The 26471-nt window shown below is 35.3% G+C and overlaps 4 protein-coding genes across 6 annotated transcripts; 1 reads left to right on the top strand and 3 right to left on the bottom strand.

The window, feature by feature from the left end:
* Positions 1-322: 322 nt before the first annotated feature.
* Positions 323-6811, top strand: LOC149740907 (polycomb group RING finger protein 1-like). Of its 2 annotated transcripts, none has more exons than XM_089873485.1 (8): positions 323-586; positions 1120-1253; positions 2190-2325; positions 2709-2861; positions 4229-4365; positions 4855-4943; positions 5350-5449; positions 5541-6233. In XM_089873485.1, the coding sequence occupies exons 1-8, from the start codon at positions 412-414 to the stop codon at positions 5595-5597; spliced, it is 981 nt and encodes a 326-aa protein (XP_089729611.1). In that variant the 5' UTR covers positions 323-411; the 3' UTR covers positions 5598-6233. The 2 variants fall into 2 exon arrangements, with proteins under 2 accessions (XP_089729611.1, XP_089729612.1); XM_089873486.1 differs by lacking the exon at positions 5541-6233 and adding an exon at positions 6318-6811 and having other exon boundaries at positions 326-586.
* LOC149740908 (ubiquitin-conjugating enzyme E2 W-like) lies at positions 6282-8482 on the bottom strand. The gene is made up of 5 exons (XM_089873496.1): positions 8318-8482; positions 7762-7953; positions 7308-7463; positions 6805-6880; positions 6282-6504 (listed from the first exon to the last, which is right to left on the bottom strand). Exons 1-5 carry the CDS (start codon positions 8336-8338, stop codon positions 6491-6493), a joined length of 459 nt encoding a protein of 152 aa, XP_089729622.1. The 5' UTR covers positions 8339-8482; the 3' UTR covers positions 6282-6490.
* Positions 8318-19747, bottom strand: LOC149740909 (acetylcholine receptor subunit alpha-type acr-16-like). The gene is made up of 14 exons (XM_089873466.1): positions 19603-19747; positions 16789-16925; positions 16194-16315; positions 15154-15266; positions 14781-14881; positions 14425-14528; positions 13026-13192; positions 12414-12500; positions 11795-11907; positions 11347-11521; positions 10913-11007; positions 10467-10635; positions 9990-10133; positions 8318-9358 (listed from the first exon to the last, which is right to left on the bottom strand). The coding sequence occupies exons 1-14, from the start codon at positions 19667-19669 to the stop codon at positions 9138-9140; spliced, it is 1815 nt and encodes a 604-aa protein (XP_089729592.1). The 5' UTR covers positions 19670-19747; the 3' UTR covers positions 8318-9137.
* A 2482-nt stretch (positions 19748-22229) lies between these two features.
* Positions 22230-25273, bottom strand: LOC149740910 (uncharacterized). Of its 2 annotated transcripts, none has more exons than XM_089873494.1 (3): positions 25118-25273; positions 23656-23823; positions 22230-22891 (listed from the first exon to the last, which is right to left on the bottom strand). In XM_089873494.1, the coding sequence occupies exons 1-3, from the start codon at positions 25257-25259 to the stop codon at positions 22743-22745; spliced, it is 459 nt and encodes a 152-aa protein (XP_089729620.1). In that variant the 5' UTR covers positions 25260-25273; the 3' UTR covers positions 22230-22742. The 2 variants fall into 2 exon arrangements, with proteins under 2 accessions (XP_089729620.1, XP_089729619.1); XM_089873493.1 differs by having other exon boundaries at positions 22230-22942.
* Positions 25274-26471: the final 1198 nt, after the last annotated feature.

The following is a 26471-nucleotide window of genomic DNA, read 5'->3' on the forward strand; positions in this document are numbered from 1 at the left end:
GTTTATAAGACTAATGGCAATCCCAAGGAGTTTTTGAATAGAAAATAAAGTGTAGATTGTAAAATGTCATAATAAATGGGTCACATTCGCTTTAAAACTTTATACGAGTTACAATACTGAAGGGATCGATAGAACATGTGTTTGAATGATAATGGTAGTTCAGGTCTTTACCAAAGCTTACACAGAAATTAAAAGCAAAAACTAGAAAGATTGAGTTTTTTAATTTTTATTGTTTAGCGTAAAGCAGAGTCCGTATCTCTGGCGTTAAGTGAGGGTTTAAACAGGGACGAATAAAATGCCGACGTTTTCTTCCCGAATGGGGAATTCACCTTAAACCCGCCAAGCTTATAATCAATTTTCATTTACCCCATGTCTAAAAGCTAAGTGCACAATAAAAAATATACATTTGCCATGGACGATTCAGAAGCCGCCAAGGGACCTGAGTTGGACGATATTTCGTTCCCAAACTTGGTCGATTTTCTGCAACTTTATTCAATTCCTGCCAACGAAAGCAGGTTCTTTACAAGAAGTCAAGTGTTCATCGCGTATAGGGCTTACGTGTCAAGGGTGAACGCTGGTGCAGTAGGTAAGTACTAAATTGAGTAATTGTTCACGTTTCTATATCAATAAGATCTCATGGTGAGGCATGCACTTTCGATTTAGGCCAGAGTCAGCCTGTTATGAACAAAATACCTGTCTTTTTTTTACAATATTAAAAAAAAGCAAGTTTACTGCTTACTTGGAGTTTACTAACTGTATGTAGGTTGTATCAGCTTCACAAACATTTTTTTATATAATTTGTTATGATATCCAATTATCCATGTTTAAATTACCGTCGTTTTCAATCAATCTTTTTGCCCCTCCATTCAAACAATAATAACTTTAGTTGTCTCTTCGATTATAGTAGTGAAATTTAAAGATATTTTAAATGAAATTAAAGGTTATAGCGACAAAATAACAGTTTTTAAAACATGCTTACAGTTAAAAACATATTTACATTCAGCTGGAAGAAAATAATCCTTGTCGCCACACCTAGCAATGTTACCATTTATTAGCTTACTGTTTTAAACTACAGAGCTATTTATTACATTTTCACAACTTTTATACAATTATTTCCAGTGACCATGGATTACATTAAGTTTGGAAAACATCTGAGGAAGTTGGCAGAAAATCTTGCTATTCGCACAAAATCTTTGGGGAAAATTGTTTATTATGAGTTAAAGGTGCCAGAAATGAAGGAAAATGAACGGCAGGTATTGATATATTGTGGCTGATGTTTGTTGCTTTAAATGTAGAAAAATATATTATGTTATTTGATTTAATGTTGGATAATATCAATGGTTTGTTATAACTCTACTGTGAGCATGAGGTATATTATATATGAATATACCATGTGTGTCTGGTGTATAAGAAGACACCGATGTTATAACTTGACAGTGAGCATGAGGTGTATGAATACACCATGTGTGTCTGGTGTATAAGAAGACACCCATGTTACAACTCGACAGTGAGCATGAGGTGTATAAATACACCATGTGTGTCTGGTGTTTAAGAAGACGCCCATGTTATAACTTGGCAGTGAGCATGAGGTATATGAATATACCATGTGTGTCTGGTGTTTAAGAAGACACCCATGTTATAACTCAACAGTGAGCATGAGGTGTATGGCTACACCATATGTGTCTGGTGTATAAGAAGACACCCATGTTATAACTCGACAGTGAGCATGAGGTATATGAATACACCATGTGTGTCTGGTGTATAAGAAGACACCCATGTTATAACTCGACAGTGAGCATGAGGTATATGAATATACCATGTGTGTCTGGTGTTTAAGAAGACATCCATGTTATAACTAGGCAGTGAGCATAAGGTGTATGAATACACCATGTGTGTCTGGTGTATAAGAAGACACCCATGTTATAACTCGACAGTGAGCATGAGGTATATGAATACACCATGTGTGACTGGTGCATTCACTCTTATTATAACTCCCCACATCACACACGCCAAAGTTTTATAAATGACGGAAAATTAACTTGATCCATTGCGTATTGCTTCTTTACTGATTAATTTTGTGCTAATTTTCCAGGGTTGATCTGCCTAGCCTACCACCCTAAGTTTGGCACCTATGCCTTACATGTATCTCTATTTACTATTCATATTTTATTTCTATAATTACTAAACAGCCGAATGCAGTTGAAGCAAAACCTAATGATGATGAAATAAAGATTAAACTTGCTGATTTAAACATCCATATATCTTGTAAAATATGCTGTGGTTATCTGGTTGATGCAACAACTATTACAGAGTGTCTTCATTCATGTAAGTTTATATTCAACAATAAAATAGGTTCATAATTAATTTTAATTAATAAATTTTGTGAATCTGACCCTGACCTGGTGTTGTGTTTTTTGTCTGTTACGTTTTTTTTAGCACAAAATCCTTAATATAATTTAGTTATTTACTATATTTTGTTTGCTGTCGTGGCACTATGATTGGTCTGGCTCAAGGCATTTGAGTCTTAATGATGACACTTGAGTAATTTCTGCAACCCAGTGATATGGGTTATCTAAATAATCAGCCATACATTAAAAAAAGGAAAAAATATTCACCCACAAAGTGACATTGTTATATGACAACTCATAACCGCACACGGGGTGTATAGAACACCACCAGTGAAAACTTACACCTATCTTTACTTACAGTTTGCAAAAGTTGTATCACGAAACACTTGGCTGTTTACCTCACATGCCCCATATGCGACGTCAAGCTTCAAAACGCCAACATTTATTCTTCAGTTAAAGCTGATATCGTACTACAAGATATCGTGGATAAACTGTTGCCAGGAATTCAGACAAGTGAGTTGTATTTCATGTTGTTGTAATTTGTTTATCCTAATATGGCAGGGGAACTACCAAGTTATCCATATAGAATAGAATGTGCATATACAATATTGGGGTAATGGGCCAACTCTGGTCTAAATTCCAGGTCCCATGGCATGCCTCACTGCAGGACCTCACCTATATAGAATAGAATGTGCATATACAATGTTGTGGTAATGGGCCAACTCTGGTCTAAATCCCAGGTCCCATGGCATGCCTCACTGCAGGACCTCACCTATATAGAATAGAATGTGCATATACAATGTTGTGGTAATGGGCCAACTCTGGTCTAAATCCCAGGTCCCATGGCGTGCCTCACTGTAGAACCTCACCCATATAGAATAGAATGTGCATATACAATGTTGTGGTAATGGGCCAACTCTGGTCTAAATCCCAGGTCCCATGGCGTGCCTCACTGTAGGACCTCACCCATATAGAATAGAATGTGCATATACAATGTTGGGGTAATGGGCCAACTCTGGTCTAAATTCCAGGTCCCATGGCATGCCTCACTGTAGGACCTCACCCGTATAGAATAGAATGTGCATATACAATGTTGGGGTAATGGGCCAACTCTGGTCTAAATTCCAGGTCCCATGGCATGCATCACTATAGGACCTCATCCATATAGAATAGAATGTGCATATACAATGTTGGGGTAATGGGCCAACTCTGGTCTAAATTCCAGGTCCCATGGCATGCCTCACTGTAGGACCTCACCCGTATAGAATAGAATGTGCATATACAATGTTGGGGTAATGAGCCAACTCTGGTCTAAATTCCAGGTCCCATGGCATGCCTCACTGTAGGACCTCATCCATATAGAATAGAATGTGCATATACAAAGTTGGGGTAATGGGCCAACTCTGGTCTAAATTCCAGGTCCCATGGCATGCCTCACTGTAGGACCTCATCCATATAAAATAGAACGTACATATATACAATGTTGGGGTAATGGGCCAACTCTGGGCTAAATCCCAAGTTCCCTGGTATGGCTCAACCATATGAAATAGAAACATATATAAAGAGATAATGAAGAAACTGCCTAAATCTTTTAGCATGCTTTTACAAATGACCTTCGTGTGCTTCCATATAATAAAATTAAAATATATATAGTAGGGTGGGGGAAGATGGGACACCTTTTCATTCTATTTTCTCGTCCAACTTGGTGGGAAGCATATAAAATTTAAAGAATTATGAAATCTTATCCCTATGACTCCCATATACCGATGTTAAGTATATAAAACATGATCAGGATGTTTGGATATCATGTGTTAAAGGTGTCCTATCTTCCCCCACCCTACTGTAACCTAACTCATTATAACAAGATTCCTTGCTTACAGTGGAAAATCGAAATTTCCTTGAGTTCCACAAGAATCCTGACTCAGATCTACAAACCAAGTTAATATATTGTCCTTATAAGATGGTTACAGTTTATTTTGATTGGGTTGGCCCGCAACTGTGTTCTACACCAGCTGAAGTAAGTGTTGGACTAAATGTATTGTGTGTTTTAACCACTATTATTTTATCGTTCATTCCCTTCTCTTCGTTGTTTTATTTATTTTAATCTTCACTATTAATACTATAGTTAAAGACATAAATAAAGTTTATGTTAGGTTAGGTTGTTGGTGTACTTTGACAGCAAGCATAGTTTATTTAAATAAATACACCATGTTTGTTAGGAGACAACCATGTTATAATCTGAAAGTAAGCATGAGGTGTACGAATACACCATGTATTAGTTCTACATTGTACTTATCGGGGTATGACCGTACCAATGTTTAAAGTCGTGTTCCCAACATTGTATTTCCACCAATCAATCAGGACACCTCTAAACTGTGTTATAACTCGACAATGAGCACAAGATGTATATAAATACACCATGTTATAATTCAATGTTTCTAAGATTGCATTTCTACCAGTCACCCAGCATACCCCTACACTTACAAACCCAATTTATATCTTGCAGGATTTGGAATCCAACTTCATCAGGACTTCAAGTAAAGCAACTGTTGGGCATTTTGGTCAATTTGTGTTGGATAAACTTGGGAAGACAAGGTACTTAACAAAGTATCATGTGTATTTATTATTGCACTAAATTGTGTTTTGTTCATGATATGGCACTTGTGCTATACCTTAACATGGAACCTGTATTACACAAACGCATCCACCTTGAAACTTGAGACTTGTCGCTGCTACCATTGTGGGCGTTGTGTCTTTAGCCAAGATATTTAACGGCATTTTTTTTAACCCAGTGACTTGGTTATGGGTTGGGCAATTGTCACTTCGTTAGCCATATAGAAAAACAATCACCCACACAGTCACATATGGGGTAACTCGTGAGCGGGCCTGAGGTGTATGAAACAAAACACCTGTGTTATAATGACTGTCGTTTTCTGGCCTCGCGAATATGTATAAGTTACATTCATTCATTTAAACTAAAATTCTATTTTCACATCTGCAGTGAAAAGCATGAAGTTCACATCAAGTGTGGTGGTGTGACACTCCCCAATCTATTCACCATAGAAATGTTATATAAAAATGAACTAGATTTTGAGACAAAGGTAGGAATATGGTTGAAACTGGTTTAGTATGTTGCACATGATTTATAAATATACATCTATGGTTTACTAGTTGTCTGAATTTATGGTATAGGAACAGGAAGATGGGACACCTTTCCATTCTATTTTCACGTCCCATTTGGTACTGTAGTAAACAAAGAACATTCAAAGAATTATAAAACCATATCCTCAAGACTCCCATAGACCGTTGTTAATTGTTTAAAACACGATCAGGATATTTGGATATTACGTGCTGGTGGTGTCCCTTCTCTTTATTAGCTGAAGGTGTAAAACTGTTCTTTATATATATATACAAGATGTTAAGGGACCAAATTTTAATATCTTAAATAACTGTTGCATTATAACCAGGGTCTAGAAAATCAAACCTAAATATGCATTGTATTAATAATTATTCTTGACTTAATTAACATGGGGAAAGACATGGGTGTCAAACTTTTTTAACTTTAATTGTTGTCGTATTACCAATTTAACCTGTGAATTTAGTACCTAGATTTTCGAATGGGGTAGCATATTCAATTTTTCAGGGCATTCATGCATACCCATGTTAGGTGCTTAATGCCTATGATTATGTATTGGGATTATTTCCAGCAAAATCCGGCGCCGTGGCGTAGTGGTTAGCGCGCCTGCCTGTAACCATTAGGTAATGGGTTCAAGGCTCGTCGCTGCTACCATTGTGGGCGTATGTGTCCTTGGGCAAGACACTTAACGACAATTGCTCCAACCCAGTGGTCACTAATGGGTTGTCCAAATTATCAGCCATACAATATGAATGTATATATTGAGATATTGAGATATTTATAAGCATGGTCGTCACTTTTGGTTTGCAAGATTATTTATTTTTCTATCATAGAGAGGTTTATTACATCTTCAATATGACGTTGTGAAAACATGAATGCACGGCAAACAATTCTCTTGGCAATTAACACAATGTACTACGGGGGGCGGTGTTAAGTCAACATACTACTGCAGAGGGTGGTGATAAAGTTACAGGAAAGTTGTTAATAGAAACTTCTGAAGGTCTGGTTAAACTTGGTCATCTGTAGATAATGTTCGTGTTTAGTTCTGGTTAAACACAATTATTGAGCAATAGTTGTATATAAAAGCTCTTGAAGATATTAGATAACCATGTTGCCAATGTATAATTATGTTTGTAAATCTGGTCATGATTTTTGAAAAGCAATATTTATGTACATTCGCTGCTGTAGGTACTTTGTAGCCATGCATAATGATGTCTGCCATGGTATAGCACTCATATTTGTTGCATGATACATTAAAGAGATATAGATTTCACTTCGACAGTAAGCAGTATAATACGAATAAACCACTTAATGTCTTACCATGGAACCACCATTTTGTGTCTTTAGGATTTTTACTGCAGGTTCGAATGTAAAATGCATTGTCAGGGGGCAGTTTCTGTGACAAGTATAGTTACATTGTAAAAAAGCTTGCAAAAATTTATTTTGTATTTTTGTAAATTTTCTATTCAGATAAAACATTGACAGTGTTTAAGGTGACATTATCTGTTTGGGTACCCGGCTTTTGGTGTAAAATGACCTTGTTTTATTCATTAAATAGATTTCATTTTTACAGCATGTTTATAAAAGCTGTAAGTTTACAAATTGTGACACACAAGTTACGTTTACAACATTTGTGTCACTATAAAAAAAGCTTGAAAATCACAAGTTGTCCTATTCGATTATGTGCAATATTAAAGTCACTGCAAAAAAGCTTGACGTAATAGTGCTGGTTTCAATGCTAATGCTCAAAATTTGTGTCACCACAAAAAGGTTAAAAAGCTCTACACGTTTCCACTAAGCTTTGTTTGTGCTACAAACTTCACCTTCTCAGTGCAACTACTCAACATGGATATTACACTAAGGCAAACAGCTTCAGTTGACAAAGCTGGGCTCCAATCTTCAGTGAGGATTGACAGACAGATGTGGCCGTTAGAATAAACATGAGGGTGAACAGGAATACAGTTTCCAACAAATGTTACCTAAAGTACAGGGACATATTGAAAATAGTGAGAGACAGATGCCAATTAGGCCAAGTATTTTTTTATACAGTAGGTTTTTATCTTATACAATTGGTTGGTCTAGATTTTTTGTGCAGTAAAGTTTAAATAAAGTATTACATATACTTTCATTTGTGCTATTTGGTGTAGTGTAAACTTAATTTTAAATATGGACCAATTTTGGCTTAAATCTCAAGTCCCATGGCGTGGCCTCACCCTTATAGAATAAAATTGTAGATGCTTTTAAATTGAATTAACCATTTTAATTGCATTGAAATACCTGGGGAGACTCGAATGGATATCTCTCCCCGAATTTAAAAAGTAATTTGAATATTTGCTCGGAATACAAAGTTCCTGTTGCCCCGGTAAGCTCCACCATAAACTCTGGGGCTGACCGCAAACTGTCTTCACATAGTCGGATACCGGGGGGTGGGGACTTCCGCATTGTAAGGATTTCTTTTTGGATTCTTTTCTAAAAATGAAGGGTTAAGTGTTAAATATATGTGTGGCTGATAATTTGTACAACCCATTAGTGACCACTCGGTTGGAGCAATTGCTGTTAAGTGTCTTGCCCAAAGACACATACGCCCGCAACTGGTAGAAGCGACAGGCCTTGAACCCATAACCTCTAAGTTAGAGGCAGTCACGCTAACCATTGTGTGGTGGTAGACCTATAGCCTAGGCCAGTCTGCACAAAATGGGGGATGACAGAAGAAAGGTAGCAGCATATTTGCAACAACAATTACTATGTAGATTTTGATAAGAATTTAGTTTACTGTTAAATTTATAGCAAAGTTTTGAATAGTGTTTAGCTCTTTTGTAGCAAAAACACTGACCTGCACAAAATGGGCCGACATTTTATCTTTCAGGTTAGGTCCCGTTAGTTTGAAGTTTACAGATGTATGTGGATAAGTTTGGCTTCTTGCATATCACGTCATTGATTCATAATCTATTGCATTTGTTTCTACGTGTTGGTTCTATTTTACTAGGGTAAAACAAAGTTTTTTAAGATAGGCCTAAAACAAATTGTATGATAAAAGGGAAATATATTTTGCCTAATGGCATCGTCAGTCTCTTTTTCAAATATACATTAGTTAGGTTTTGGTACATTAGGTTTAGTAATACAGAAAACATAGAATGTTAGAATAGCAATAACGTAACTCGTAAGTTTCTATTCTAAAACAGACAAACTGTTCGACTATGTAACGCTTTTTAATCTATCGTGTCCAGCTGTTTCGTTACGGTTTTGTGCGATATAGATGTTGCATTAATTTGCGCCTACATGTCTATTATGTCACATTTGCTCTTATGATTGTCAAAAACATCGTTTTTGTTGCCTTTTACCGAAAAAAAAACACTGAACTTCCGAGTTCCTGTTGCGAAATTGTTTATGTTTTAACGCTCCAGTAAATTCCGTTTCGCACGAACAAACACAGTGTGGGATGTCTATGTATTGCGTAATAATTATATCACGGTTGTTCTGTTTCATAGGCCTCGTGTCTGCTTATGAGCTAACATATTCGTAACTTTGTGGGTGATTATTATTTGTAGACAACTTTAATTGTCGTATAAAACACATATGAGTTTATAACTTGAGGCATTTATTACGCCTTGTGCTGAAATACTGGTAACCTGGTTATGTACATTACACAAACGTCACATAAACACATGTTCAAGATTGGGCACAGCGAATAATGTTGACAATGTTGCCACCACTACAAACAGTATGAACACCCAAAGCAATATCTTGTCCAAAACGCGGGATGCGTACTGCCATTCCAAAGATATTTCACCGAACAGTTCGTCTTCCTCTTTTCTTTTGTTTATTCGACGCAGGTCGCTAAGTATTTCATCCAATGTTGAGTTTTCATCTGAAACTAATGAATGGCGCTTTTAAAAACATCACAATATTTTATTAACATTTAATTTTATATGAATGTGAATGTAACTTACTTTATCCTCGCGTGGCCGGAAAACGACAGTCGTTATAACACGGGTGTGCACCTCGCGCCAGCTTACGAGTTACCATGAATGTTACTTTGTGGGTAATTATTTTTTTTTTTTTTTCTTTTTTTTTTATGTATGGCTGATAATTTAGACAACCCATTAGTGACCACTGGGTTGGAGCAATTGCCGTTAAGTGTCTTGCCCAAGGACACATACGCTCACAATGGTAGCAGCGTCGAGCCTTGTACCCATTACCTCTGGGTTACATGCAGGCGCGCTAACCACTACACCACGGCGCCAGACAATATAATGAATAAACAATTAAGTGCATGTAACTTATTTATCCTCACATGGCCGGGCAACGACAGTCGTTATAGCACTGGTGTTCTGTTTTATACACCTCGTGCCTGCTTACAAGTCACCATGTATGTAACTTATTTATCCTCACATGGCCGGGCAACGACAGTCGTTGTACGGCTGATATTCTGTTTCATACTCCTTGTGTCTCCTTAATGGGCAGTTTTTCTTATTTTTAGAGGTTTTTAAACCTCTTGTACTTACTGAATTTTCGGAGTGCTTTAGATCTATCTTTGCATGAGCAAGGTATCTTGGTCACATGATTGTCTGTAGATGTTGATTGCTGTCGTTCAATGTCTTTCTGGCGTTCGTTCGGTTCTTTTAAAATCACAGAAACGTCTTCAATATCTGGAATACCAGGTTTTTACCTTTAGTGACAGCCACTAGGTTATAAGAGACCGTTTTAAATTCTATTACTAGTTCCTTGTACCACTATTGTTGTGGGCATATGTGTACTGGATCAACATACTTAAAATAACCAGGTTTTAAAGTTGGTGACAGGCCCACGATTTTAGTGACTGTTTTTTTGGTGTTTTCACTTAATTCTGCCATCTGTGGTAACTCGTAAGCGGGCACTTGGTGTATAAAACAGAGCAGCCGTGTTATTACCACCGTCGTTTCCCCGCTACCACCCAAAGAAAAAAGTTCAATTCATAATTATATGATGGGTAACGAATTTACCAAAGTAAGTGTCTTTAATTCTATGGTGGGAGTTGTTCTTTTGACTATCTTCATTATTTTCATTTGATTCCAATCTCACTCTTGTAGTTATAAGATGATGGTTCTGTCCATGGTTTGATATCAGGTGTGACTTTGTGTTACCGGTGCTGCCATTGGTCATTGGTCGAACCTGTAACATACAAGGAAGTTAATAATGGGTTTAAATGTATTACGCCTATGTGGATATAGACTACATAAATTCATTTTTATAACCTGCCCAAATTATAAGTTTATAACCTGCCCAAATTATATAAACTGCTCATATAATAATAATAAACTGGCTAAATGATAAAGGCTTGCTGTTTAACATTATATTTTATAAACAAAGTAAATATGTTGTTATGTAACGAAAATGTAAAAAAATTTAAACTTGGTATGTGATGATTGTAATACTATTTCTATTTTACCTTGTATGGACTTTTTCCATCAACTGCATTGAGGGCATCAAAGAAAACATCGTGATATTTTTGGCGAGCTTTTACTTTTGGATAAATCCTCGTATCTGGAAGTTGGCATACATCAAACTGTCATTGCAATTTGTTCTAATTTTTCCATAGAGTGCTTAATTGATGAATGAATGTAACTTTTAAGTCTAATGTGGTGGGGCAAAGACAGTCGCTATAACACGGGTGTTCTGTTTCATACACCTCAAGTTACCACGTATGTAACTTTGTGGGTGATTGTTTTTCTGCATGGGTAACAATTTGAACAACCCATTAGTGACCACTGGGTTGAAGCTGCTGTATTTACCCTATGTGGATGCTCGTATGTGAAATAGATACTCGTTTCTCAAATACCACTTTTCTACACATGAATGCGTCAATAAAAATCATATAAATACCTTGTTTTGGTTGAATTATTTTGCGATCCAAGCATCGAGCCACCACATTAGGTTTCACAGATTTCCGTTTCGCTTGGTTCGTACTTGGTTTTGTTTCTGTCGCAGTTAAAACTTTTGGGATGTAAGGATTCATCCGGAGAAGTTTGGGTGCGTGGACTAAAAAAAAGCTTCGCATCTGAAAGGAAAGATATGTTTTTGTATGAATGTCATTTATAATTTTTAACTGAGAGTTAGTTCTTGGATGCAATAATAAATGTATCAACCCAGTGGTCACTAATTAGTTGTCCAAATTGTCAGTTATACAAAAAAATTCATACATGGTAACTTGTAAGAAGCAACAAGGTGTTTGAAACAGAACACCCGTGTTATAACTTATAAAAACTGTTGAATGTTGTTGTAGATAAATAAGTTACATTCACTCATTCCACAAAACACATCCCCAACTTACACTTGGAGACATTCGTCCATCAATAAGAGGTGAGGCGTAATAGAAAGATAGAACTAGCACAGTCCCAGCTACTGAGGCGCATACAGTGACTAAACTACATGCGAAGTATTTGCCTGTGGATAATATTGGAGCCAGTATTTATTATGAATGAATGTATTAACTTATTTACCCTTGTGTGGAGGGTAAATAAGTTACACTTTTTTCTTTATAAAGAACATAAAGAGAAAAGTGTGAACAATTGTGTAAAGTGCAAAGTGAGTTGCTATGTTGTATGTTTTCTAATCAGAAAAACATTAAAATGCACACTATGTTTGTGTATTTGGGGTTAAATAGCAAAAAAAGTTTGTCATTAAAGTATTTGAAACTTTTTTTGACTAGTTTTACATTTAGGCCTATGTGTTTGCCATAAAAGTATTTGGAGCTGAGTACTTTTCTGATTACTTTCAGTGTTTTTTTCTGATGGCTTTTACAGTATATAGGTGTTGAATGAAACATGTCATTCTGGCATACCATTACTATGCCAAGTTGCATTAATATTTAATCTCTTTGTGGTGGAAAGTGGTTTATGAGTCATAACAATGGTTGATTGTTTCCAAACAAAGTGTTTATGATGTCATACTTATCAATGGTATTGCATCAGACGTTGGGGGCATTGTCTCCATTATGAGCAGCATAAAGACAATCTGTGCCAGTAGAACCGTGATGGCTGTTTAAATAACAGTGTTAATTATTAATGGACAATGTTTGGTGCAGAAAAGCCAAGTTTATGTTTTACAATCCCAGAAAACAAGATTTTGGCAGGATCTATGTTTTTGGGACTTGTAAAACATAATCCTGATCAAGATTGTATGTCGGAAATACACTATCTTGACAGTTACGATATAATATAGGATTAAATTTTAATGGACCTCTAGTTTTTTTTATGTAATTTTTAAATAATTTTGCGGTCACTGTGTTTTGACATGATTATTTTATTTTGTGTATATATATTTACAAATCTGTAAAATTAAAAGGTAAATAAAAAGAGTTACAAGAAATGCAACAGTGAGAATTTTCTTTATAGTCACCCTTTTAAACTATACAAAACAAATCCAAAAACATCAACAAAAATATAATAAAAATGAAGTTTGTAAAAACAGAAAAATAAAAAAATTAGTAACAGCAGAAAAATGATAATAATAACAACAAAAAAAGGAATTAATAACAACAAAAAAGGAATTAGTACACCAACCTAAAGTGACTTTTTCCGCTGCCCCAGCGGGCAAAACAAACGTCAATAAAGTGAGAATGGAGTTTAGAATGCAAGGTACTACAAGGTTGATGATAAAAAACATCGTTCGGCGACGCAGGGTGACTGTAAAAGTGACGTCCACGTAATATTCGGGACAACATTTGTATCTGGAAATAAACATTCTGTAAGATTAAGTTTTTCCAAGAAACCTGGGGTTTAAGTTTGTTGTATTGGAGACATTTCTTGTCCCATATTTCCAAATATCTATCAAAGTTAATATATGACGCAATAATAACTATACTTTGTCCTCGTTCACACACAAGTCGACCTATTTGGCTGAGACAAGGAATGTCCAGTATTACCCCAAATCGTAGTGTATTGTATAAGGGAGAGTTTTGTTATGTTTAAATATTTTATTTGTAACTTTGCAGATTTTCAGAAATGAGGTTTAAGAAGTATTATTGGGCTTTTAAAAGGGTTTTAAAGCTCAAATGGGGTTTAAAAAATGTGGTTTGATAAACTGTATTATGTTTAAAAACCTGTATTACCCCAAATCATGGTGTTTTCTATTGCCTATGAGTGAAATCATTAGCATATACTAAAAGATTAAATAAATACTTTTTAAATACCATTCAAAAATGATGCAAAGTAACAATTACAATATTTGAACAAAACTGTTCTACCTCAAAAATCAATATTAAATATTCAGGATAAATCATGTTTAAAAGTAAATTATAAGATTTTAAAAAGAAATTGTTAATTTATTCTGCATGCTTTGGGTTCAAGTCACTACTTATTTTTAAAAGGTTTGTGGTGTATGTTAGTTTCATAAATTTATATTTGAAATAAAATCTTCATTAGTTCTCAGGATGCAATAAATCAGTTGGCTGTCATGGGTTAATTAAAGCGATGCCAACTACGTCACGCCATTTGTTATTTACAACCCCCATGGCTGCATTATTCACACTCATTCATGCTGTGTGGAAATTAGCTTAATAGCAGCTAAGCCCCAATGGGTGTGAATATTAATTGCTACTCCAATAATCAATTTTAATGCCAGAGTTATTATTTTCCAGAAGTGTGTGTTCTGTTTGATTTTGTTGTAGAAATAAATTTGTTTTGTTGATTTTTTTTATAAAAAGGTAGTTTCAGTTTATAATTTGAAACTGTTATGTTATAACTCAACAGTGAGCTTAAGGTGTATGAATTTTACCATGTGTGTCTGGTTTGTTATAACTTGATAGTGAGCATTAGGTGTATAAATACACCGTGTGTGTCACTGTCAGCTGTATTCATACACCTCATTTTATTACTCAACAGTTAACATTAAAATTAAATACACCCTACACTAAAAATAAGATTTTATAAAACTGAAGTTTAGGTTTGTGTGTGCACTTACTTATGAGTGTTTCGTTTTGCTTTCAAGTCCATTAAATGCCATTCCCCACTTTCTATATATTCTGTTGCATCTATCCCACCTCCAGGCTGTAACTGTAAGTCCACCTGTGATGTCATAATGATTATCATTACATCATAATAAAAAATATACATTGGGGTTGAGGTAAGATGGGACACCGTTCCATTCTATTTTCTCGTCCCATTTGTTAGTAAACAAAGAACATTTAAAGAATTATAAAACCGTATCCTCACGACTCCCATTAATTGTTTATAACACAATCAGAATGTTTAAATATTTTGTGCTAAAGGTGTCCCATCTCACCCACCCTACTATACTAAACACATGACATTTATTACCTGGTTTCCATTGTAAGACCAAACACCAAATTTCAAAGTACATTGCTGCTCATCAAATGGAAAGTTACTTACATCTATTTTGCATGTGGATTTAAAAATGCCTGAAAAAATGTAAAAGTTTCGAATTCTGGATAAAATGGTACAAATAGTTTACTGTATAGTAAGGTAGGGGAAGATGGGACAACTTAAAAACAAAGAAAGCAGAAACAAAGAACATTTAGAAATATAAAACAGTATCCTCACGACTTTCATCTGTTGTTAGTTGTTTAAAACACGATCAGGATATTTGGATAATATGTGCTAAAAGTGTCCAATCCAACCCCACCCAACTATATATATACTTATATATTCTGCATACGAAAACAGTTATTACCTGGAGGTACATAGAGACAATTCCCATTATGATCAATAACAATTGGACTATGGGTCGTTGGGTCAAAGTTTTTGTCGGCGCTGTTGTACAATAAGATGTCAGGTGTCCACATACTGCGAAGGAGTAGATTTAATATTGAACATTGTACAGTTGGTATAGCAGATTTACTGAATGTAATTTGCATGGCCGGAAAAGTACAGTTGATATAACACCGGTGTTCTGTTTAAACACCTCATGCCAGCTTACAAGTTACCACGTATTTAACCTGTTCATCCTCGCATAGCGGGGCAACAACAGTCAATATAACCTTGTGCCCGCTTTTAAGTTACCACATATTTAACCTGTTCATCCTCGCATAGCGGGGCAACAACAGTCAATATAACCTTGTGCCCGCTTTTAAGTTACCACATATTTAACCTGTTTATCCTTGCATGACGGGTCATCTACAGTCGTTATAACACTGGTGTTCTGTTTAAACAACTCTTGCCAGCTTACAAGTTACCATATATGATACTTTGTGGGTTTTTTGGGTTATACTATGTTTTATGTTTCACCAAGTCTACTTAGTCTTTTACAAGCACTGATGATGCCAACAGTTTTTTGGTGTATGTTATACAAAGATCTTTGCTTTTAATATATCCTCACATACCGTTAAAAGTAAAGGGTTTTGTAACTTTGTAGAAGCTTTCATGGAAACAAAAATGTATTTTTATTCAAATTGGTTTGTTGTCTATGCAGATAATTTAAACACAGTCGTTCATTTTATAATAGTCCACGATTTGTTGTATACTTGTTCTGAAGAATTTTTTCTGTGTTAAAATTTTGTAAAGAATGTTTGGTTCTAATCCTTTTATCATGTCAAATGAGACATACAATAATTCTAATGTCATTTTACGAACATAGTAAGAATCTTAATACCACAATAAAATAACATACTGTATATAATTCATTAAGTTACACCCATTTATTTTATGGTAATTCACAATTAGTTGTGCTTTATTAAGGTCTAGTATTATTTCTAATACGTTAAAATGACATACTGTATATATGGTATCCTAATCTTTGTAATGTTTCCATATTCTGTTTTGTTCCATCTCCATCGGTAATCTTTCCATTTAAGATCAAGCCAAGCGTTTGTTGTGATTATCTGGTTCCTTTCATCCTATTGTCGGTTGTATATGAATAAATAATTGAATATATGTTTGTATGAATGCATGTAACTTATTTAGTGGTGGGGCCATGGAAACTTGTACGTGGGCATGAGTTGTATAACACGGGTGTTCTGTTTCAGTCACCACGTATGCAACTCATTGGTCCTCACGTGGCGGGGCAACGGCAGTCTTTATAACACAGATGTTGTGATTCATACACCTTGTGCCCGCTTACAAGTTAACATATTTGCAACTTTGTGAGTAAATTTAGTCTTTTACAAAAAAAATGGTGATGCCAACAACTTTTGGTTTATGTTAAACAAAAATCTTTAATTACAAATAATTTTATTTATAAAAGTTTAAAATATCAAGTTACAAATATAGACTCATTATACTATAGCAGATGTTTTACCAAGTACTTAGTTTTTAGTATATGTTGCACAATAATATAAACTATGACACCACTAAGCCCATTATGACGTACCACATCAACAATTTGTTGTAGAGTAAACTTTATATTGACAACCAGAGTGTCCAAATGGTTTGGTATTGGGCGTTCCAACTTTGAATAATTCATCATAATATCCTCTATTAGTTGTTTCTCTACTTGGTCTGAATTAACTGTGATGTAATAACGGTTTTATTGTTTATAGAATAATAGGGTTTATGTGTTTATGAATGGGTGGTTTTACTTGTAGCTCCCATGCTCACAGTCGAGTTGCTAAAGCTATTGCAGTGTGTGGATAAGCAGACATGACTTTTGGTTGGTTTGGTCATTTATATCCTCGTGGGTGGAAACTTGAGTGATTTATCCATGGTTGCCACTCCCATGCTCACAGTCAAGTTGCTGAAGCTATTGCAGTGTGTGGATAAGCAGACATGACTTTTGGTTGGTTTGGTCATTTAAATTCTTGTAAGTAAAAAAACTTGAGTGACTTATCCATGGTTGCCGTTGTTATAACATAATTGTCTGATATTATTTGTTTGGGCAATAATTTTATCATGGATGTTTTAATTATAGAGAAAGAAGAAAGTTACAAAATCTAAAGTTATGTAAAAAGTTGTATCAGTTAACTACATCTGTAGTTAAAATGTTTGAACTTGAAATATTGATTTTCGACACTTTTGAAACTAATTTAAATCGACCAAGAATGTTACTGAGTTAGATAAACCTAAAACAGCTTAGGTTATTTAGGGTTTGTCTGGTAGATTAAAAACGCGTGGTTTTCAGTAAGTGCTTTATCTGATTACAGGAGCATTTTAAAACAAGAAATGCAATGTTGAAAAAAGCCACAAAATTATTTATAGTAGTGTGGGGTAAGATGGATGTTTTTAGTACGTAATGTTCCAGACTGTAAATATTCTTTATTTGCTACCAAATGGATGTTAAAATGAGTAAACACATGGCCCATCTTACCCCAACCTATATTTAAAACTTCACAAATGATTTTAATCTATATAATAGTACCATGTACATAAGATTTATATTGAAACAGAAAAATCGTTTATTTTTATCTAAATTTTATTTTAAATTTGTTTTCATTAATAAGTTTTCTTATGTTTTGTCATTTTTATTATTTTTAACATGCTTTTAAATAACATTTCAAAGCTGCGGGTTCTGTTTAGTAGTAAATTTGGCGCGAATATTTAAAACAAATCCTATTATTACGCGGAAACTGTCATAAAAGTAAGATAATGGTCCGGAAAATCGTGATTATTACGTCATTAATATTTCATTACGTCTCAAATTTGAATCCAACGTTTCAGCAGAAACCAAACAAAACAAAAACAAATTTTGATAAAGTTTTTGGGACTTTTTTAACAAATGTTTTGTTTGGCGAGTTGATACACTCGTGTTGTAAATAACTTACAGAGTAATATCAATACACGCAACGTTTTCGTCGTGTATTTTTTGATGTTTTTTTTTGATATAGTAGGGTGGGGAAGATGGGACACTTTTTTATTATAATTTCGCGTCCCATTTTGTAGTAAACAAAAAACATTCAAAGAATTATAAAATCGTTTTATCACGACTCCCATAGACCGTTGTTATTTGTTTAAAAAACAATCAGGACATTTGAATATTATGTGCTAAAGGTGTCCCGTCTTCCCCCACCTACTATATTTCTTCGTTGTTTTAAGCGGCGTTTACACTACAGCGTAGCTTGCCTCGGTGTAAAATAACAAAAAAATAAATATCCACGCCCAGCGTAGGTCAGCGTATATATATATTTCTTTGGTTGTTCTTTATACACCAAAGTGAGCTACGTTGCAAAACACACCTCTTTAAAAACGAACGCTAAATTACACTACAACACCCATGATAACTCTCGTCAAACAACAACTAATATTCATTACACTTCAAAATGTAAATTAGATTGAAAGAAAAATATTTTAAATTTTTGAAGTCTTTTAATAATTCATGCTTTTCACAAAAGCGTACGCTTTAAAATTTTAAAACTATCAACAAAATTACGGTCTCGGTCAATTTGCTTTGGTGCCGATAACCTCTCAATTCGCCGCCAACTTTGGTCCTATTACTATGCCGTGCTGACAGCGTAATATGTCATTGTAAATTATGCATCAATTTATTCACTTTTCCAATATTAAACTAATAAAGGAATGTAACTTATTTATCTTCACATGGTGGGACAACGACATCGTTAACACGGGTGTTATGTTTTATGAGAGAGAATAAATAAGTTACATATGTGGTAACCTGTTTGGTTACACGTTACCACGTATATATAACTTATTTATCCTCGCATGGCGAGACAGCGACAGTCGTTATAACACGGGTGTTCTGTTTCATACACCTCGTACAAGTTAATACGTTTAGTACTGTGGGGTAAGATGGGATACCGTTAGCACCCAAATCCAATATTTCCTGATCGTGTTTAAACAATTAACAAAGCTCTTTTACAGTCGTGAGAATACTGTTATAAAATTATGAAAGTATCCTTGTTTACTACTATAAATGGGACGATAAAAAGAATAAAAGCATGTCCCATCCTACTATATGGTAGGGTGGGAGAAGATGGGACACTTATCACGCATAATAACCAAATATTCTGATCGTGTTTTAAACAATTAACAACGGTCGATGGGAGCCGTGAGGATACGGTTTTATAAAAAATCGTTGAATGTTTGTTTATTACCAGATTGGAGGAGAAAATAGATTGAAAAGGTGTCCCATCTTCCCCCACCCTATTATATGTAACTTTATGGGTGTTTTTTCTTGATTTTTGCAAACAGTTTAACCCACAATATACTGACGATTCAGAGATAAGCCAATTACCTGCGTCCAAATTATAAAGCACAATAAGTAGCAATGACGTCATCGTGACGTAGCGTCTTCGATCCATCAGAATATCTTGGTATTTCAATCAATGACTGCATATATTGGTAAACATAGCAAAAACTCTGTAATAAGAAATTATGTCAATATGCTCATAAAGGTACACCGATCGTTGCACTACTGTACTTCATGCTCGTACCGTTGCAACTAAACTCATAAACAAACTGCATGAAAGCAATACTTTCTGTACCTGGGGGATTCTGAGTTTACAAAATAAGGTTCTGTGTTCGATAACAGAAGAGTGTGTTTAGAGTCCTACGCATGCGCACCAACGAAAAGATAAGCGACAAACAGTGTACCGGTTCGTGTGATAAACGACAAACAATGTACCGTTAAACTAAAAGTACCAAATGGGACGATCAAAAAGAGTGAAACCGTGGCCCATCTTACCCCACCCTACTACATCACAAACTAAAGTTCCGCATATGAAACTTGCTCATAATCTAAGGTTAAATAACTAAATGCATACATTTTTACGCTTGGGTCGTTTCTGACGTCACGACATTACGTCATATTAACCTTTAACCTCAAAGGCCATGTACGTCACAATTTCCTTTAAGAGGTTATCGGCTTAGAATTCGACTTGTTGTATAAGGGCCATTTTTCTAATTAGCTTTCGAAACGGCTCTTGCTGAAATACGCTGCAGACTAAACTAAAATGCAGTCAAAACCTTACACACACATACTATTCTATACGGGCGAGGGCCTATACATCTATGCCCGCCTAGAAATTAGGCCAGACTTGCCGCATTACCGCTGTAGCGCCCGAACTTTGCATACACCATCGTCGCGAAATGTAAACTTTCAAAAACCAGCTAGATTTAAACACACACGTAACTCTATTTTATGTTGTAACACTTTACCTTTCCATGCCCGGTGTAAATTTGTGTAACTCTACTTGCGATAAAAGCTCCACTATGACAACTTACGTAACTACTGTGGTCTCGAAGCTGCCAAAGATGAAAAATCAATAACTTCGTCTCGATACCCAGAGCCATAAAACCGCCGCCCTCCTACTGAATAAATCGCGTGGCGTTGACCGATTTAAGAATAATATTTCGACACATATGGTGTTAATGCGCGTCTTGTGCTCGCTGTCGAGTTATAACATGGGTGTCTTCATATACACCAGACACACATTGTATTCATACACCTCATGCTCACTGTCAAGTTATAACATGGGTGTCTTCTTATACACCAGACACACATGGTGTATTCATACACCTCATGCTCACTGTTAAAATATAACATGGGTGTCTTCTTATACACCAGACACACATGGTGTATTTATTTAGTAGGGTGTGGGGAAGACAAGACACCTTTAGCACGTAATATGCAAAAATCTTGATCGTGTTTAAATAATTAACACCGTTCCATAGGAGTCTTAAGGATACGGTTTATATTTCTTTGAATGTTCTGTGTTTAATAACAAATGGGACGAGAAAATGCAATAAAAAGGTGTCCCATCTTTCTTATGCTCTCTGTCGAGTCTGTAACTCAACTTTTTACACACACATGTGTAATAGCCCACCGCTCCCATATGTTATTCCGTCGCCTCATGTTTCACCTGTCACAAATGAGTTTCGTTGAATTATTAAAACAACCAACTCCAGATCGAAATCTGACGTTTCTGGTCTCGATTGCAATCGGGCAAAGGTCGTTACAGTTTAATTTTGTATTGGGTTCGCTTAGAGTTTGTAAATGTTCCCAAAAATCGAACTTGATTGGCTTAAGGATGCGGTGCTACGGAAACATGACGCACAAAAGTCACGTTTTTCGTAGCACCACCAGATCCTTACTGTATTTTTACACAAGAATCGTCCAACTCTATAAGCACGAGACCAGGGTTAGATTCACGGGATTTATTGTTTGGCTTGATGTAAAGGCTTCTGAAGCGCTTTTTTAACCTTGAAGGTTCCAAGTTCGATGCTTAGTGCGGTTATTGAGCACGTGAGTGGTCATATAGAATAGGCACTTTTTCGTCGAACAATTGTTGAGCACATAATTTATCATATAAATATTTTTACTGAACAGCCGTTCTTGTTGTTGTTATTTTTTGTGTGGCTTTTTCTTGAACTTATCTTAATTCTTAATTCGAGCATTTATTCTTTAATCTCTTGATAGAAACCAAATCATAATGTATATATATATATACATTTTAGAGTTTTCAGATTTAAAACTTTAAAGTTTTCAAATTTAAAACCGCTTGATACCGATTAATAAACGATTACTTTACTCTTCAATCAAAAGCGCTAAAATCAAAATGTAAAGTAGAGTCCGGGTTATAACGGCTGTCGTTTTTCTGGTCACGCGAGAATAAATTAAGCTACATTCCTTCCTTCAGAGTGGTGGAAGATAGGACACTTAAGCACATTTTGCCCAATATTTTCAAAATCAAAATACCTGACAGCTTTTCGGTAATACTACGAATTAGTAACATCGTTCCTTTATTAATTGATAATATTTCAAAAAGATAATAAAACACGCGAGGAGTTAATTATCGATTCGCACAACAAGTGGAATTTTACAAATTCGAAAACAAACTGGTTAAGACGGGACAGTTTAAAAACATTGTTAATTTTTGATTTTATTATTAGGAATACACGTAAATAACACGAAATAATAATGCACGCTTTGAAAGTCAAGTTTTAACAATATTTTTATTGCACTAATACTATAGTTTTTAACACGTCATAATATTGAATGACAATGGGTATTGTTCGAACATTAATTGATAAATATTGTATCCTACAAATGCATATGAACTGGCTCACTTATAACAGCTTGGCCCGTTTGTCATTCTATTTTCTCGTCCCATTTGGTAGTAAACAAAAAACATCCAAAGAATTATAAAACGTATTGTCATGGTTCCCATAAACCGTTGTTAATTGTTTAAACCATGATCAGTATATTTGGATAATATGTAATAAAAGTGTCCCGTCTTGGCGTCTTCCCCATCCTACTGGATGGTAAATACATAGAGAGAAGGAGATTAAAAACAGTTAGGTGCATCTAAAATGGGAAAAGTGTTTATTTTAACATTTACCGAGAATTTGAATCATGATTCGAGGGAAGTTGTTTTAATATGTTGTAACAAAAAAAGTAGCAAATACTACGTAGCTCAGAGAAAAGATCATGAAAAGCACGGAAAGCAACCAGCTGATGTAAAATGAGTAACCGTAGGAAAATGAGCCGCGATACCCCTCGTACCTCACGCTGATATTCATCCCTGATGACATATTTTTGGTAAAAACAGACATTCCAATGAGCAGGAAGAGTGCTGCAATATTAAATAAAGCATTATTTTTATTTGTATATTGTTTACACTTTTAGGTTCATGTCCCGGGCCAGGTTTGTACTTTTTATGGGCCAGGTTGGTATTTTCCCCGGGTTTGGGCCAGGTTAGTATTTGTCTCGGGCCAGGTGTTTCTCTCTCCCGCTGTGTTTAAGTGGTCACAGCCTAATAAACAGCACATGTATAGACTATCACGATTACGGGCTGGTGGTTCTCTGAGACAATTCACTTAAATGAATGAATGTAACTTGTAACTTTTTATGTTTCGTTATAAATATAGCCCCAAAACACATACGAACTCGATGACGGCGACTTCGAGCGCTCTAACAGTTATGTCAGTACTTCACAAGCGTAGCACGTGCCAGCCGTTTGTCTAATTCGGTGGTTACAACGATTGTCGCTGCTGTCCCAAAATACGAGAACCAAGGAGATTTATTTATTCCATTTTATTCATTTTTCCAGTGTCCTGCCAATGGTCCACACGCCCATAATAACAGCAGCATCACATAATTGTTTTATGATTACAATACTGCTCCTAAATGTGGTTTAATTGTACAATAAATAGTTTTAAATATGTTTACATATTGGTGCTTGATTATATCATTCTATTCTACGTGGGAAAGGTCCTGCAGCGTGGCAGGTCATGAGTCCTAGAATTTTAGCCAGGATTGGCCCATAACCCCTTAAGTATGTCTTACCTGAAAGTATGTACAATACATGTACCGTAATAAGAAATCCTTTTGGTCCAAAACAAAAGATTTTCTTCTTAGTTGCCGCTACTATTTGACAGGCAATTGCCAACATGAGTATAATTATGCTTAAAACAAGCATAGCTTGTAAAGTAGCAACCGCGCTGTTAAAGACTCCTGTAATTGACAAAACAATTAAATGAATGGATGGAATTTACTTTATCCTCGCGTGGCCCGAAAACGACAGTCGTTGAAACACATGCAGGTGTTCTGTTGCATACACCTTGTGCCAGAGAGTTACCACGTATGTTACTTTGTGGTTGAATATTTTTTTTATGTATGGCTGAAAATTTGAACAACTAATTAGTGACTGCTGAGTTAGAGCAATTGCCGTTAAGAGTCTTGTCAAAGGACACACATGCCCACAATGGTAGCAGCAAAAAGCCTTGAACCTAACACCTTTGAGTTAGAGACGCGCTAACCAACTGTGCAACAATTCATAGCTGTCGCCTGTATACGCCGTTAGGTATGGGTGGGGGAAGATGGGACATATTTTCATTTTATTTTCTCGTCCCATTTGGTAGCAAACAAAAAACAATCAAAAAATTATAAAACTGTATCCTCACGACTCCCATAGATCCTTGAGATTTATTTAAAACACGATCAGAATACTTTAAGATTTTGTGCTAAAGGTGTCCCGTTTCCCCACCCTACTATATAGCTGTTAGGTTTGCGTTTGTTTGAACTGGTTAAACTAATTTCAAAAAGGCACTGTTAGAATAATTACTTAAATTTATATTAATACATAAAAATTAACGTTCATACGTAAATAACACGGAACAATTGTGTATGCTTTTCAATCTTTTTCTCTTTCCCCATTTGTTTAAATTAACATTTTATCTGCAGTATTTTACTGCTTTGGTTACACTAGAGTATAAAGTGATAAATATTCTATTACATTTAATTGCATTAACCATAATAGTGGACCGGGGTAAGACGGGACACTTGATTACATAGTGCCCATTATTTAAAAAATAAATATTTATGACAGTTTTGGGTGAATCAAAAATTTTGTACAATGAAGATTTATGACAAAAAATTCTGTAAATTACATCTCGGTCATTCAGACATGATTCAGGTTTTAATGTTATATATAGTGAGGTGGGGGAGATGGGACACCTTTAACACATAATATCTAAATATCCTGATCGTGTTTTAAACAATTAACAACGGTCTAAGGGAGTTGTGAAGGCATAGTTTTATAATTCTTTGAATTTTCTTTGTTTACTACCAAATTGGACGGGAAAATAGAATAAATAGGTGTCCCATCTTCCCCCCTACTATATGTAAAGTTTACATGGCAAAAAACTCTATCACACTCGGTTAATTTCGGCGATTGGCTGCAGCCTAACAAGTCTTTATTTTAATGTCACAAAACAGTTAAATTTAAATCTACTGTTTATAGACTTACTTGGGATGTCGAAAGCACCAAGGTTGTGAGAGAACTTTTGATTTCCATCAGTAACGTGAAAGCTGAGCCACCCCTTAGTGGCAGTTACAAGAATATCCAAAGCCAACGTTATCACACCAATTACGGTTGAAATAATACACATACGCCTAAACTCCATAGTTGGAAGCTGTGATGCAAAAAAAAACAGGATCAATTTGTATATAGTAGGGTGGGGAAAGATGGAACAACTTTTCGTTCTATTTTATCCTTTCATTTGCTAATTGTTGCTTAAAACACGATCAGGATATTTAAATATTATGAGCTACAGGTGACCCATCTTTCCCCACCCTGCTATATATAGTAAGGTGCGGGGGGAGTGCAATTATTCTAACACTGCCCTATAGAAATTAGTTTAGGCATGTTTGTATAAATTAAAACCTAACAGCCTATACTAAAGCTATATAGTAGGGTGACGGAAGACGGAACACATTTAAAGGCACAGAATATCTAAATATCCTAATCGTGTTTTAAACAATTAACAACGGTCTATATGGCAGTCTTGAGGATATAGTTTTATAATTCTTTGAATTTTTTTTGTTTACTACCAAATGTGATGAGAAAATAGAATGAAAAGGTGTCCCATCTTCTCCCAACTATACAATTTTAAATCAAACAATAGTTAAAAATAACTGCTTGCGCTACAACTAGAACATTTATTCACAGTTAATAAACTAGTAAATTCGTTGATTGCGTGCCTTCGGTTCCCATATCTTTTAAATCAGCAAATTTATATTTACTGAACAGTAAACCATAACTTTTATTACGCCGAAAATTAACAACAAAAATGAATTTATATTGCAATCATAGTCTAGTATAGCCTACATATACGTTTTGTCTATTAAAATTATACTAACACAGTTGCTTTAAACTTACAGTTTGTCCGCCTAATTTAGCCACCGCCCACATTCTAGCAATAAACCGGATTCTTTGCTATATAACTGCAGGCCATGTGGAAAATAACACAGAAATTTCTTGTTTCTTGTCTGCGTTGTACGACAATCCAAGCAAGCTTTGTGTTCGGTTTCAACGTATCGGGTATTCTAATATTTGCTGCTTAAATTAACTATCGGTGTCAAAATACGCATTCAACACATAAATGTATGTAGTAGGGTGTGGGAAGATGAGACGCTTTTTCATTCTATTTTCTCGTCACAGTTGGTAGTAAACAAAGAACATTCAAAGAATTATAAAACCATATCCTTACGACTCCCACATACTGTTGTTAATTGCTTAAATCAGGATATTTGAATATTATGTGCTATAGGTGTTTCGTCTTCCCCCACCCTACTATATATCATTAGGTTGATAGGATACT

The sequence above is a fragment of the Ciona robusta genome, chromosome 2, assembly GCF_009617815.1.
Source record: "Ciona robusta chromosome 2, ASM961781v2".
Classification (NCBI taxonomy): domain Eukaryota; kingdom Metazoa; phylum Chordata; class Ascidiacea; order Phlebobranchia; family Cionidae; genus Ciona; species Ciona robusta.